The sequence below is a fragment of the Lolium rigidum genome, chromosome 1, assembly GCF_022539505.1.
Source record: "Lolium rigidum isolate FL_2022 chromosome 1, APGP_CSIRO_Lrig_0.1, whole genome shotgun sequence".
NCBI classification, from domain to species: domain Eukaryota; kingdom Viridiplantae; phylum Streptophyta; class Magnoliopsida; order Poales; family Poaceae; genus Lolium; species Lolium rigidum.
In genome coordinates, this window is record NC_061508.1 from 325,914,181 (window position 1) to 325,929,704 (window position 15,524).

At 45.3% G+C, this 15,524-nt stretch overlaps 1 protein-coding gene and 1 pseudogene across 1 annotated transcript; one reads left to right on the forward strand and one right to left on the reverse strand.

The window, feature by feature from the left end:
- Positions 1 to 1,435: 1,435 nt before the first annotated feature.
- On the forward strand, positions 1,436 to 3,802 carry LOC124684326 (annotated as a pseudogene).
- Positions 3,803 to 6,716: 2,914 nt separating this feature from the next.
- On the reverse strand, positions 6,717 to 7,835 carry LOC124662843 (BTB/POZ and MATH domain-containing protein 2-like). Its single transcript, XM_047200633.1, has one exon. It carries the CDS (start codon positions 7,833 to 7,835, stop codon positions 6,717 to 6,719), a length of 1,119 nt encoding a protein of 372 aa, XP_047056589.1.
- Between the last annotated feature and the right edge of the window lie 7,689 nt (positions 7,836 to 15,524).

Here is a 15,524-nt window from a genome sequence, read left to right on the forward strand (position 1 = left end):
CCCCCCTCCGATGTCTATGCTGCTTGTCCCTGCCCCGAGACTGGTAGACACATGTTCTTCGCCTGTCGCCTCGCTACGGCGACGTGGTCCCGCCTGGATGTCCCAATCCCGGCGGGGAGTTTCTCCATTTGGGAGCTGCAGGCCCCCACGCCTTTCGACCTTGCTGTGTGGCGCGTTGGCGTGGCGGCGATCCTTTGGTCCCTCTGGAAGTCGCGCAATGATCTCATCTTCAACGGGGTCGCTCACTCGGCGGACTCGACTGTCCGGAGGGTCTGCGACGACCTTGCCCTTTGGAGGTGGCGGTTCCGTGCCGCTCACAGGGCGCCCCTAGATATCTTTGCGATCATATGTGCTCTCGTGCCTCGAGGGCTGAGTTTTTCTTGCCTCTTTCTCCCCCCCCCCCCATGTATCCTCTATTATGTCTTTGGACAGACTCCTTGGCCGTTTTCGGGTAATATAACAAGCGGTGGGAAGTTTCCCCCCGTTCACCTCGGAAAAAAAAGAACTTCAGATCCCAATACCAGTTTTTGTGTAGTCAGCCTCACGGTTCCTTACCGAGTACAATCCTGCAGTTCTAAACCAAGCAGTTCTTTTTGGGTAAAGGGCGATATTTCGAGTTTATAAGCTGCTGATTTTTTTTTCAAAATTTCCATCCGTCATTTTTCTTTACAATCCTTGCTGATCCTAAGAAAGGAAGTAAGATTTTTTTCAAAATGTTCGTCCGTCATTTTTCTTTACAATCCTGCTGATCCTAATAAAGGAAGTAAGTTTTTTTTTTCAAAATTTTCGTCCTTCATTTTGTTTTCAATTCGGAAAATGATTGCTCTCCCTCGGGGATCCCTTGTATCGCAACCTCCTTGTGCATGGCCATTGGATGCGAAGCATCAGACGGACATAGGCACCTCCACGTGCGTGGGCTCACGACACAACCGCACACAGCCATCGATCCAGCCTGCGCGACGCCAGCCCCCACCGCTTGTGCAGCGTCCGCCCCCAACCATCCACGCGCCGCCGTTGACCCCACGCCGCACACCGCCGTCGCTCGACCCACCAAGCCGGCGAGATCTTCTTCGCCACGGTCGACGAGCCCGCTTCTCCCCCCGAGCCGCCGCCTCACCCTCCAACCACCGCCCCTGCTTCCTCCAGATGTGCCGCAGCGTCAGTACGAGCTGTTGTCGCATTGATGGAAGATCCCTGCGCTGCCTGGGCCCATGGCGCACCACCGAGATTCTGGCGCTGCTCTCCGGACTCCCCTCTGCCGAGCTCTTCTGCCGCCCGCTCACTGCCCTGCAAATGCTCTTCCGCCGAGTTATTTCCATGCTCGCCACCGAATCACGCACCACCATCACCAAATCTCGGCCTCTTGAATCACCTCCCGAATCGCCTCACCGCCACCCAAATCGCCCCATCGTCGTTCTTCCCCGCTGCTATCCTCATGGCCTCATCGCAGAGGCCAGAGGTGACGGCCTCGACCTGCAACCCGGTGACTGTGCATGGCGCGCACTTGTTCAGAATCGACAGGTACAGCCTGTACAAGGGCATCGGCGTCGGCGAGTGCATCCGGTCCACTACCTTCGCCGTCGGCGGCCACGACTGGTGCCTCTGCTTCTTCCCGGACGGCCACAAGGAAGAGAACAAGACTTGGTGTCAGTCTACCTCGAGCTCAAGACCGACGACGTCGTGGCTAGGACTGTCTACGATCTGACACTAGTTGACCCGGTCACCCGGGTGTTGCCGCCACCGTCCATCACGTGTTCAAAACCTAGCGAGATATATCCGGTGGTGTTTGACACCGCCTCATCTGCCAGGGGCAGTAGCAAATTCAAGAAGAGGAGCGAGCTCGAGGATTCATCCTACATGCTCGACGACACCATCATCATCGCGTGCAATCTTACTGTCATCACCTTCAAGGATGCAGAGGCGGCGGAGGCCAGTGACATCTGCGACTTTAAAGTGTCGCTATCGTACTTGTCGGATGATCTTGGTGAACTGCTGGAGACTAGAGAGGGATCCGACGTGTCTTTCAAGGTCAAAGACGAGGTTTTTCCAGCACCACAAGAATATCCTCGCAGTTCGGTCCTCGGTCTTTAGAGCATCTCCACCGGCGTCCCCGATAGCATTTTGGGGGCCGGGAACGAAAATTAGCACGCACCGGCGCGCCCCAAACGCCGCCGGCCAATTTTGGAACCCAATAGAATCGCCGGCAACCCCGTGCTGGCCCCTTCGCCAAAGGCGCGAATCGGGCGCGCTGGCGCCTCGCGAGGCTAAAAATTTTGGGCATGGGAGCCACCTGCCATTGACGCCAGGGCGCCGCGCGGGATATTTTATCGCCACGACGCCTGGCCGGAAACTCTCCCGCCACGGTGCTGCTCGGGAATGTCTCTCGCCACGGCGTCGCGCAGGATGTTTCCCGCCTCGCCGGCGGTCTATATTATCCCTCCTCCCCGCCATTGCTGCAAAAACCCTAGAAAAAAGCACAATGTGGGATTCGTGGGACGAGGCGGCGCTAGAGGCAGCTGTAGAAGTGGTGGAGGCGGACCCGCAGCTCGCAGAGTACGAGGCGTGGGAGGAAGCGGCGCTAGTGGCGACCGTAGATGCCTACGACGCGGGCGAGCGGCGGGAGGCAGAGCGGTAGCGCCAGGAGGCTGAGCGGCGGCACCATGAGGAGGAGAACCGGGTGGCGCTCGAGGAGGCGCAGCGGCTGGAGTTCCTGGAGTCGCGGCGGCGGCGGGAGGAGATAACCCAGCACCGGTTGAAGGCGCGACGACATAAGGGGTGGGAGGAACTTGCGCTGCGGCGGTTGCTGCGGGAGGAGACGCAGCGTCAGGATAAAGTCTACGAGGCGCGTCGTTTGGCGGTGATGTAGCTCCGGCTACAGAGGCAGGAGTTGGATCACCGTCGGCGATGGGAGGAGCTGGAGCGGCAGCTGTTGCAGGAGGCGGTAGCCGCGGATAGAGCCACCTACTTGACGTTCGTGGCGGAGAGATCAGCGGGGGATCAACGACGGAGGAGCAGGGTAGAGAGCATGGGAGAGAGCTTCGATCATCCACCTCCACAGAGTCGGGTGGCCAGTAGGTGGTAGGCTAGAGAAGCTGGTTTCAAATGTCATCCGGGGTTGAGGAGTACTCGGATTTGACCGAAAATATTATTCATTCCTCGATCCTGAATGACATTAAAATGAAACTCTAAATAATATGTAGTATGTAGTTTGGATAAAAAAAACATCTATCGGGACCACCTGTTTGGGGGCGCCGATGTGAAAACGGCTTTCCCAAATAGAGGATGCAGTGCCGGCGCCCGCTAAACGAAGGTGCCGGCGCCCCTGCCGGGCTATTTAAGGGCTACTGGTGAAGATGCTCTTAGGGCAGAGTTCTACGGGCCAATGCGCGACCAACAGAATTTGCGCATCGTTGATGATATGCAGCCTACTGTTTTCAAAGGACTGCTTCACTTCATATACACAGATTCGTTTCCTGCAATGGATGGCCTCGGTGCTGCTGAGTATGAGGAAATGGTAAGGCATTTACTGGTGGCTGCGGATACGTACGACATGGGAAGGTTGAAGTTTATTTGCGAGAGAAAGCTTGGCAGGAGACTTTCTGCGCAGACTGTGGCGACCACACTAGCCCTTGCTGACCAGTATCATTGCTGCAAGCTCAAAGATGCCTGTATTGAGTTTATGAACTCATTGAGTACAATGGATGATGTTTTGGCAAGTGAAGGGTATGTGCACCTGAAAAGAGCATGTCCTACTATCTTTGTCGATATATGGGAGAGAGCAGCTAAGACTCGCAAAATTTAGTAGTATGTTCGCTGCTCCTGACTTCAGTTGAGATTATAGCTGAGATTATTCTGTTTCTTTTGTTTAGAGAAGGCTAGGTTTAGGAAAAAAAAAAGTTTTGGCGGTGAGGATAACTTGCGTATGAACCTATGTAAGATCAGTTATCACTACATCAGTGAAGTCTCAAATTTGGTATACTAGTTGATCGGTTTAAAAAAAATATTACAGTTGATTCCACATGTGCCAGTAATATATAAATTGTCCGCAATCGTTTTGAAAATAAATTTGTAATTTACACTATTGTTTTCGTATGTTTCATTTCTTTATTTGGAGGCCGGTAAATCTTCAAAATTATAATTTTTAATTTGAGCTCTCAGAGGAACAGCTTTGAAGCTCCAAAACCATTTTGTTCAGTCAGACTCATTATCGTTTTTCTTTCTTTTGCTTACCGTGCCACGTTTACTCATCTACAGTTCTACATTGTTAAACCACTTTGAGAAATTACAAACTAAACATCACTCCACGCCTTCTTTTTTCTAAAAAACACCACGCCTCATGCATCTGCAATGGTTCATAAGACAGTTTTACCTTAACTCTGCCACGTAATGCAGATATATCAATAAAACATGATGTGCAATGAGTTATTTTTTAGTCTTATCTCTAATAACCAGAAATCATAAATATGTGGTGAGAGAAATTATACTAAGAGATCATCTCTTAACTAAGAGAAATTAAAGTTTTAACTAATCCTTAGACGCCTTACATTTTGGGACGGAGGGAGTACATGACATCTATATAAATAGGACATGGGCATACAGTGGTTGCTGAAATCTTTTTTGATTAAGATTATAAATATATCAATACAAAGTCAGGAGTTGTTGTGGTGAGTCCATAGTTGCTTCCCCACTGTGCTTGCTGCCGCCGCTCTTTCCCTTGTGTGCCCACATGGTTTTGAGAGAGGAGATTTGTATCGAGCATATTAGTCAAGAAAGCAGAAAACAAATTTAATGGAAAGTGCACTTGCTCACAACAAACGTTCTATGGGAGCTCAATACAACAATGATGAACTGCAGGGTTGAACACCAATGAGAAAATATATCAAGGCGCCAGAGCTGGTCCTGGAACCATGGTGTCCTTCGATGTATGACAGTGCCACGGTAGAGCATGTCCAACCCGCCCAAGTTCAACAGAAGACCCAAGGTATTTTCATGTGTATTGTACCATTATTTAACAGGAAGCCTATTTATTTTATCATTTCTATCTGATTCTCAATTGTACTCATGCATGTAGATCATGATACCAGTATTTCATATATATTGTACCGTTATTTAACAAGCAACTTACTTATTTTGTCATTTCTATCAGATTCTCAATTGTGCTCAGGCCTGTAGATCGTGACATCAATACATGGCTTCCTACAATGGTGCTAAATCTTAGCAACTCCCTCCGCTATATCAGTAAATCCATATCTCGCCTCTACAAACAGCCTCCCTGTGCCTATCAGATACCATGGTTATGTAGATTACATTCAGTGAAGCATAAGTGCATTACATTGATGCACCTCTATTTGCAGATCACACACACACACACACACAAAACATTTTTGCAGTAACATATGTGAATTACACTTTTGTGCAGGTTGTAACTGTTCCTGCACACAAATGCTTAAGGATATCTCCAGCCATATTGAACTTCTTTTATTTGGGGTTATAGGTTCAGGCTTGACTCTGATCTTGGAAGAGGTAAAGATTAGAAAAGAAGTCAGTTTGCAATATGCAACAATAGCTAACCAGACCATTGTACGCTGCTAAAAGCACTCGGTTTATATTGTGAAATAGATGCAAGCTAGCAAAGACACTGTTCATTATACAAAAACATCAATCAGGCTCACAAAGGCCACAAGTGTGCCAAGGCACACAAAAAAAAAGTTGTGTTATGGCCCCATGGACATGGCGTGCCGCCACACTGAAGCTTCCGAGTTTGGTTTACAGCTGTAGAATTGTACTCCCCGGTCCCCGTGAGGTTGGCTGGACAAAACTATTTTTGGGATTTGTACAGGTTTTGTTAAAAAATCTCAAATTGTTTCAAAGTGTACTGGAAACTGAGCTTTCCAAGTTTTACCAGCATCCAAATAAAGAAAAAGAACATCTATAACAAAAAAGCAAACTAAATGTTTAGATTGAAAAAATGATGCAAACAATTAGGATATTTAGACTTTGTTCTCTTTGTGGTTTTTTAAATACAGTAGGGGTTTCTCTATGGTAACGCAGTCAGTAGAAAAACAATTAGGATATTGGTATTGTAACAGAGATTATTTGGAGTAAAGGCACGATTAGCTCTTGAATAATAATAAAAAGTCAGCACCGATCAATTATTTGCTAAAGAATTTTCTACAAAAGGTTTCATCACATTTTAATAGATGTTGTCATGGCAGCTATATTACTCACTGCTTTCAGAAATGAAATGGGCGCATAAAAGGAAAAAACTGAAACGTAAATGTGCCCCTAGTCAATAGTACAAAATATTTAGAGAATGCTACTGATCAAGAATAGGTCCACATATAGGGAGGCTAATTATCACAGAGCAAAATATTTTACTGCCTCCAAATTAATAACACGGGTCAAAAATAATACTGTTGTTTGATTCTGTTTCCTCACATTTCGCAAGAGATATGGTCATGGTAGATAATCGATCACTAGTTTGAGAAATGCAATGAGCACACAAAGGTAAAACTGAAACAACAAATGAGACTATGAGAGCAAAGTATTTAGAGAATGCTACTCATTTAGCATAGGTATATAAATAAGGCTGCTGATTATCACGTTATTGTATATAGAGTTATAGACTCCAAACCTACCCTTCCCCAAAAGATCTCTGACAAATTTAAAAATCGACAAGCCAATCTCAGGCTGAAATGTTCTGAACATAAAAAAAGCTAGGCTGAAGTTAATCCATGATCAGCATACAAAATTTTGCGTGTCTTGGCTGCTTTCTCCCATATGTCAATAAATATAGTAGGACATGCTCTTTTCAGATGGTCAAACCCATTACTTGCCACCACATCATTCATTCTATTAGAGGAGTTGATAAACTCAATGCAAGCATCTTTAAGCTGGCTGCAGTTATGCTGGTCGGCTAGAGCTAACGTGATCGCCACAGTCTCGGCATGAAGACTCTCACAAAGCTTGCTCTCGCACATCAACTTCATCCTTTCCATGGCATACCTATCTGCAGCAACAAGTAAATGCCTAACCATTTCTTCATACTCATCATCATCGAGTTCATCCATCTGAGGCAATGAATCCGTGTAGAAGAAGCGAAGGAGGCCTCTGAAAACAGCGGGCTGCATACCTTCAATGGTTATAGTACTGCATCTATGCTCATCTCTCATCGGCCCATAAAACTCTGCCCTGAAGACGGGCGACTGTGTAGCGAGGATGAATTTGTGAGCTGGGATAACCTGCTCTTTGACCTTGAAAAACACATCAGCTCCCTCTGTGGACTCTAGGAATGTGCCAAGATTATTCACCAGGTCTGAGGGCGGCACTTGGACCCGGGCGTTCATGATGGTCTCCTTGAGCTTGATCACTGTCAGATTGCACTCGATGAGAAGAATGTCGTCCATAAGATACTTATGAATCTCACTCTTCCTCAAGAAATCGGTATTGCCGCATAAAGACACTTCACCGTCAAGGGTGTCAAACACAGTGGGCTCTATCCCGCTAGGGTTAGGCGGCGTATAGAAGGACTGCGTCGATCTGGTGATCCTGTCAACAATCCTCAGATCGTAGAGCGCCCTCACCTCGGTGTTCTTGGTCTTGAGCTCGACGTAAACTGAAACCCAGTCTTCGAACTCCTCGTTCTCGCCGTCAGGGTAGACGCAGAGGCACCAGTCATGGCCGCCGACGGAGAAGCTGGCGGAGTTGACGCAGACGCCGACGCCGAGGCCCCTGTACAGGCTGTAGCCGTCGATTTTGAACAAGTGCGTGCCGTGCGCGGTCTCCGGGGCGCAGGTCGACGCCGTCGTGGTTCCTAGGCTCTGGAACGCGGCCATTGCTGGCCAGCGGGGAAGGAGAACGCCGACGAGCTGATTCGGGAGGCGGAACGGCGAGGGGGAACCGAGGGTGGCGGCACGGGGAGGGGAACGGCGGGAGGCGGCGCAACGGCGAGGAGGGGAATCGGGGGCGATGATTTTGTGATTTGGGAGCTGCTACTGGGCGAGAAGGGGCCAAATTGGGAATTTGTTTGGCCCAGTCCAAAACTTTCCATGTACGAGCGGTTTTAGCCCAAACTTCGCCAAATGAATGTGTCGGGTCTGCCTAGAATTTTGGCAAGTCCCATATCTGTCATAAGTTGGCCAATACTAGCAATGGAAATGGCGAACGCCTAGGCACAGCCTGTTATGGTAAAAAAAAATCATCAATGGTGCAATTTTGCTCAACTTATCTAATATTACAGGAACATGTACATAACATTGGTGCAATCTCTCTGTAGCATGCGTAGAGAAATCTCTGTAGCACTTTGCCAATACTTACACAACAAAAATGATGCGTACATGTAGCAAATGGCGAACATATGTAACATCAACAAAAATCCCCAACAAATGACCTTCACAGGAGACAATGAAGGCACCAGCATGGTTGATTCGAGTACGCGGCTTTGAATCAACCACGCCGCCACCAGATCGGGTCAACACGATAATATCCACCATATCAGGTTAAGACAGTAACAAATGAATATCAAGATAACATACGTCATTTTATTACAACCAAAAGATCCAGAGTATAACATAGTGGCTGGCTCACATAACAGGGAAACATAAGCATAACATCAAACTTGTGTTCCATCAATGCCACATGGCTTGTTGAGTGTAGGCCCTGCGATCCTATCGTCCTTACTCGTCATCTGCAACAGGTAAAATTACAGCCAAAAACATTTGGTCAATACTTTGAATGTATTGGCAAGTTACACAAGTTGCAAAGGTGGTTTATAATTATATATATGCAAAGGTATGTCAAAGGAAGGCTCGGGGTTTATTTTGCGTAAAGCCAATTTTATTTCATGAAAATCTTTTTTAGAAACCTTCTTTATCTTTATATATTTTTTTAAAAAAATATTGACAGCAACTGGGCCGCCCGATGGACCATATGCCACCATCATCATCTGTGGGTCAACCGGGCTTGCCGAATCTGTGGGATATACCCATAAAGCATACCCACAATAGTACGTAGTGCTACACACACACGCACACCCGACCGATAGCCCAACCTCTCCAGGCGGCTCGCCGTTTGTCCATTGGAGAGGAAATAGCAGTCGAAGTTGAGTGGCGGCCACGAAAATTTCACAAAGCCTTTCACATTTTAAATTAAACCATTGAATTTTTTGAATTTGCACCACAGTTCCCCCAATTAAACCTTTTGCCTCCTCTTAAAATTTATATTCCAGGTCCGCCCCGACTCCACACGTGCTAGTATTTGTGCTGCTGGTATATGGTTAGTTATTAGTTGGTCCATGTTAAGGACGAATGTCACGAGAAAGGGCAGGAAAAAAAGCGTGGTCCACTTTCAACGACATTCATCGGTTCTTTGATGTCTGGCAGGTGGGGCCCCACCCGGCATTGCGCAGTTGATTCTCTGGATGGGCGCAGGGGCAGATGGGAGACGATTGGTTCGTATCTAGGCTCCGGAGATATGATAATGCGGGCGGTTGATCGCGCATTCCTCTCGTACCCGCATTGTTCCTCGCCTGATTTGTTACTAAAATTATTTCTTTCTTTTTCACTAGCTTTATTTATGGCATCTCCAGCGGATACCGCAAAACGCGGAACTGCAAAATGCAGATACGGTAAAATGCATGTAGTTTTGCTCCGCGAAAATTGTCTCGGCAAAATAGATGTTGCAAAAGCGTGCTGCAAATTTAAAAAGAAAAAATTTATCCACGCCAGATTTTCAAACGACTTCATTTGAGTTCATCCATATAATATACATAACTAAACGACCTAACAAGGGAACTAGATCATATACTAGTTCCTAAACCCTAAGTTAAGCTAGCCTAGGTACTTCATCAGGACTTGACGGTGGTTGCGGCTGCGCTAGCGGCTTCACAAGGAATCGTCATAGTAATCTACGATGACCAAGCCACGGCGCCACATCTCAAACACAATGGAGGCCTTCCGTGCCTCCTCCATCCTCCACTGCTCCTCCTCGGCCTCGTCGCAGCGACGCTTGGCGTGCTCCCACACGTCGGAGACGACAGTGGTAAGGGAGGGGCGTCACGAATCCTGCAGCTAGCGGTGCTCCCGCTCCGCATCGATGAGCATCACATCGTCTTCGTCAGAGTCGTCCGATGGGGTCGTGGGCGTCTCACCGACAAATAGCCGTCAGCGTGCGATGAAAAAACATGACCGCCACACGACAAATTGGCGATGTCATCACGCAGGCTGGTAGATCGGGCCTCCGTTCGCTCGAGTCCGGTGAAGATTTTGTCGGGGTCGACCTGAATCAGCCGGAATCGACGACGGAGAGCGGCAGTCGTACAAAGGGCGGGGTGAAACATCGATGCACTTTTCCACATTTCACCCCGAAACCCGCACATGTAGTGGTTGCGGGCTGATGTCTACGGGAGCTTCTATTCTTGTAGACAGTGTTGGGCCTCCAAGAGCAGAGGTTTGTAGAACAGCAGCAAGTTTCCCTTAAGTGGATCACCCAAGGTTTATCGAACTCAGGGAGGAAGAGGTCAAAGATATCTCTCTCATGCAACCCCGCAACCACAAAGCAAGAAGTCTCTTGTGTCCCCAACACACCTAATAGGTGCACTAGTTCGGCGAAGAGATAGTGAAATACAGGTGGTATGAATATATATGAGCAAGTAGTAATGGCGCCGTAAAATAGCTTGTCAGGCGTGCGATTGATGGTGGTAGTATTGCGAGCAGTAGTAACACGATAGAAACAATAAACAAGCAGACGATAGCGATATTTAGGAACAAGGCCTAGGGAATAGACTTTCACTAGTGGACACTCTCAACTTTGATCACATAACGAATAGATAAATGCATACTCTACACTCTTGTTGGATGATGAACACATTGCGTAGGATTACACGAACCCTCAATGCCGGAGTTAACAAGCTCCACAATTCAATGTTCATATTTAAATAACCTTAGAGTGCAAGAAATATCAACACGACTAAACCAATTACTAACACAACATGCACACTGTCACCTTCACGCTATGTAGGAGGAATAGATCACATCAATACTATCATAGCAATAGTTAACTTCACAATCTACAAGAGATCATGATCATAGCATACGCCAAGTACTAACACGGATGCACACACTGTCACCATTACACCGTGCGGGAGGAATAAAACTACTTTAATAACATTGCTAGAGTAGCACATAGATAAATTGTGATACAAAACACATTGCAATCATAAAGAGATATAAATAAGCACTTCACTACGCCATTCATAACGAGTGAGTAAGTATTCGCGTGAAATATAGCCTAAGAGACCCACACGGTGCACACACTGTCACCTTTACAGACGTGGGACAAGGAGTCTCCGGAGATCACATAAGTAAAACTCACTTGACTAGCACAATGACATCTAGATTACAAGCATCATCATATGAATCTCAATCATGTAAGGCAGCTCATGAGATTATTGTATTGAAGTACATAGGAGAGAGATGAACCACATAGCTACCGAGTACAGCCCCGAGCCTCGATGGAGAACTACTCCCTCCTCATGGGAGCAGCAGCGGTGATGAAGATGGCGGTGGAGATGGCGGCGGTGTCGATGGAGAAGCCTTCCGGGGGCACTTCCCCGCTCCGGCGAGGTGCCGGAACGGAGACTCCTGTCCCCCGGATCTTGGCTTCGCGATGGCGGCGGCTCCGGAAGGTTTCGTGGGTTTCGTTCTTCGTAATAGGGTTTTCGCGACGGAGGCTTTAAATAGGCGGAAGGGCAGCCTCGGAGGGGGCTCGGGGCCACCACACCATAGGGCGGCGCGGCCCCCTCTGGCCGCGCCGGGGTGTGGTGTGGGGCCCCCGGGGCTTCCCTGCGGCGGCTCTCGGGTGTTCCGGATGGTTCCGGGAAAAATAGGAACACGGGTCTTGATTTCGTCCGATTCCGAGAATATTTCCTTACTAGGATTTATGAAACCAAAAACGAGCAGAAAACGAGGACCGGCACTTCGGCATCTTGTTAATAGGTTAGTTCCGAAAACGCATAAATATGACATAAAGTGTGTATAAAACATGTAGATATCATCAATAATGTGGCATGGAACATAAGAAATTATCGATACGTCGGAGACGTATCAGCATCCCCAAGCTTAGTTCCGCTCGTCCCGAGCAGGTAAAACGATAACAAAGATAATTTCGAAGTGACATGCCATCATAAACTTGATCATATTGTAAACATATGTAATGAATGCAGCGATCAAAACAATGGTAATGACATGAGTAAACAACTGAATCATAAAGCAATGACTTTTCATGAATAGCACTTTCAAGACGAGGCATCAATAAGTCTTGCATAAGAGTTAACTCATAAAGCAATAAATCAAAGTAAAGACATTGAAGCAACACAAAGGAAGATTAAGTTTCAGCGGTTGCTTTCAACTTGTAACATGTATATCTCATGGATAATTGTCAACATAGAGTAATATAACAAGTGCAATATGCAAGTATGTAGGAATCAATGCACAGTTCACACAAGTGTTTGCTTCTTGAGGTGGAGAGAGATAGGTGAACTGACTCAACATAAAAGTAAAGAGAATGGTCCTTCAAAGAGGAAAGCATCGATTGCTATATTTGTGCTAGAGCTTTTATTTTGAAAACATGAAACAATTTTGTCAACGGTAGTAATAAAGCATATGAGTTATGTAAATTATATCTTACAAGTTGCAAGCCTCATGCATAGTATACTAATAGTGCCCGCACCTTGTCCTAATTAGCTTGGACTACCGGATCTTTGCAATGCACATGTTTTAACCAAGTGTCACAAAGGGGTACCTCTATGCCGCCTGTACAAAGGTCTAAGGAGAAAGCTCGCATTTTGGATTTCTCGCTTTTGATTATTCTCAACTTAGACATCCATACCGGGACAACATGGACAAACGGATAATGGACTCCTCTTTAATGCATAAGCATGTGGCAACAATTATTATTCTCATATGAGATTGAGGATATATGTCCAAAACTGAAACTTCCACCATGAATCATGGCTTTAGTTAGCGGCCCAATGTTCTTCTCTAACAATATGCATGCTCCAACCATTAAGGTGGTAGATCTCTCTTACTTCGGACAAGACGGACATGCATAGCAACTCACATGATATTCAACAAAGAATAGTTGATGGCGTCCCCGAAGCATGGTTATCGCACAACAAGCAACTTAATAAGAGATAAAGTGCATAAGTACATATTCAATACCACAATAGTTTTTAAGCTATTTGTCCCATGAGCTATATATTGCAAAGGCGAATGATGGAAAATTAAAGGTAGCACTCAAGCAATTTACTTTGGAATGGCGGAGAAATACCATGTAGTAGGTATGTATGGTGGACACAAATGGCATAGTGGTTGGCTCAAGGATTTTGGATGCATGAGAAGTATTCCCTCTCGATACAAGGTTTAGGCTAGCAAGGCTATTTGAAACAAACACAAGGATGAACCGGTGCAGCAAAACTCACATAAAAGACATATTGTAAACATTATAAGACTCTACACCGTCTTCCTTGTTGTTCAAAACTCAATACTAGATATTATCTAGACTTTAGAGAGACCAATTATGCAAACCAAATTTTAGCATGCTCTATGTATTTCTTCACTAATAGGTGCAAAGTATATGATGCAAGAGCTTAAACATGAGCACAACAATTGCCAAGTATCACATTACCCAAGACATTATAGCAATTACTACATGTAGCATTTTCCAATTCCAACCATATAACAATTTAACGAAGAGGAAACTTCGCCATGAATATTATGAGCTAAGAACACATGTGTTCATATGAACCAGCGGAGCGTGTCTCTCTCCCACACAAGCATTTATTCAAACAAAAACAAAAACAAAAACAAAAGCAAACAGACGCTCCAAGTAAAGTACATAAGATGTGACTGAATAAAAATATAGTTTCAAGAGAAGGAACCTGATAATTTGTCGATGAAGAAGGGAGGCATCCCCAAGCTTAGATGCTTGAGTCCTCTTGAAATATGCAGGGATGAACCACCGGGGCATCCCCAAGCTTAGACTCTTCACTCTTCTTGATCATAGTATATCATCCTCCTCTCTTGACCCTTGAAAACTTCCTCCACACCAAACTCGAAACAAACTCATTAGAGGGTTAGTGCATAATCAAAAACTCACATGTTCAGAGGTGACACAATCATTCTTAACACTTCTGGACATTGCTCAAAGCCTACTTGGAAGGTAATGGAACAAAGAAATCCACCCAACACAGCGAAAGAAGCAATGCGAAATAAAAGGCAGAATCTGTCAAAACAGAACGAGTCCGTAAAGACGAATTTTAAAATGGCACCAGACTTGCTCAGATGAAAATGCTCAAATTGAATGAAAGTTGCGTACATATCTGAGGATCACTCACGTAAATTGGCATAATTTTCTGAGTTACCTACGAGAGAATTAGACCCAGATTCGTGACAGCAAAGAAATCTGTTTCTCGCGCAGTAATCCAAATCTAGTATTCACTTTACTATCAAAGACTTTACTTGGCACAACAAAACATAAAACTAAGATAAGGAGAGGTTGCTACAGTAGTAAACAACTTCCAAGACACAAATATAAAACAAAGTACTGTAGCAAAATAACACATGGGTTTTCTCCCAAGAAGTTCTTTCTTTATAGCCATTAAGATGGGCTCAGCAGTTTTAATGATGCACTTGCAAGAAATAGTATTTGAAGCAAAAGAGAGCATCAAGAGGCAAATTCAAAACAAATTTAAGCCTAACATGCTTCCTATGAAAAGGAATCTTCTACATAAACAAGTTCATGAAGAGCAAAGTAACAAGCATAGGAAGATAAAACAAGTGTAGCTTCAAAAATTTCAGCACATAGAGAGGCATTTTAGTAACATGAAAATTTCTACAACCATATTTTCCTCTCTCATAATAACTTTCAGTAGCAACATGAGCAAACTCAACAATATAACTATCACATAAAGCATTCTTATCATGAGTCTCATGCATAAAATTATTACTCTCCACATAAGCATAATCAATTTTATTAGTTGTAGTGGGAGCAAATTCAACAAAGTAGCTATCATTATTGTTCTCATCAAGTGTAGGAGGCATAGTATAATCACAACAAAATTTACTCTCCATAGTAGGTGGCACCAAAAGACCACTATCATTATAATCATCATAAATAGGAGGCAAAGTATCATCAAAGAAAATTTTCTCCTCAATGCTTGGGGGACTAAAAAGATCATGAAAACCAGCTTCCCCAAGCTTAGAACTTTCTACATTATTATCAACAATGGTGTTCAAAGCGTTCATACTAATATTACTACCAACATGCAAATAAGATTCCATAGGTTTTTTAATTTTCGCATCAAACAATCCATGTTTTAAATCAGGAAACAGAATAAGAAGCTCATTGTTGTCCATTATGCCAAACTAGTGTAAACAAGAAACAAAAAGATGCAATTGCAGGATCTAAAGGAAATAGCTTCGAGCACAAACACAATGGCGCCGGAAAAGTACTTAACCTGGGACCGG

Bases quoted from the DNA above. Each gene is read 5' to 3' on its own strand.
- LOC124662843 (XM_047200633.1), bottom strand. From the start codon at position 7,835: ATGGCCGCGTTCCAGAGCCTAGGAACCACGACGGCGTCGACCTGCGCC.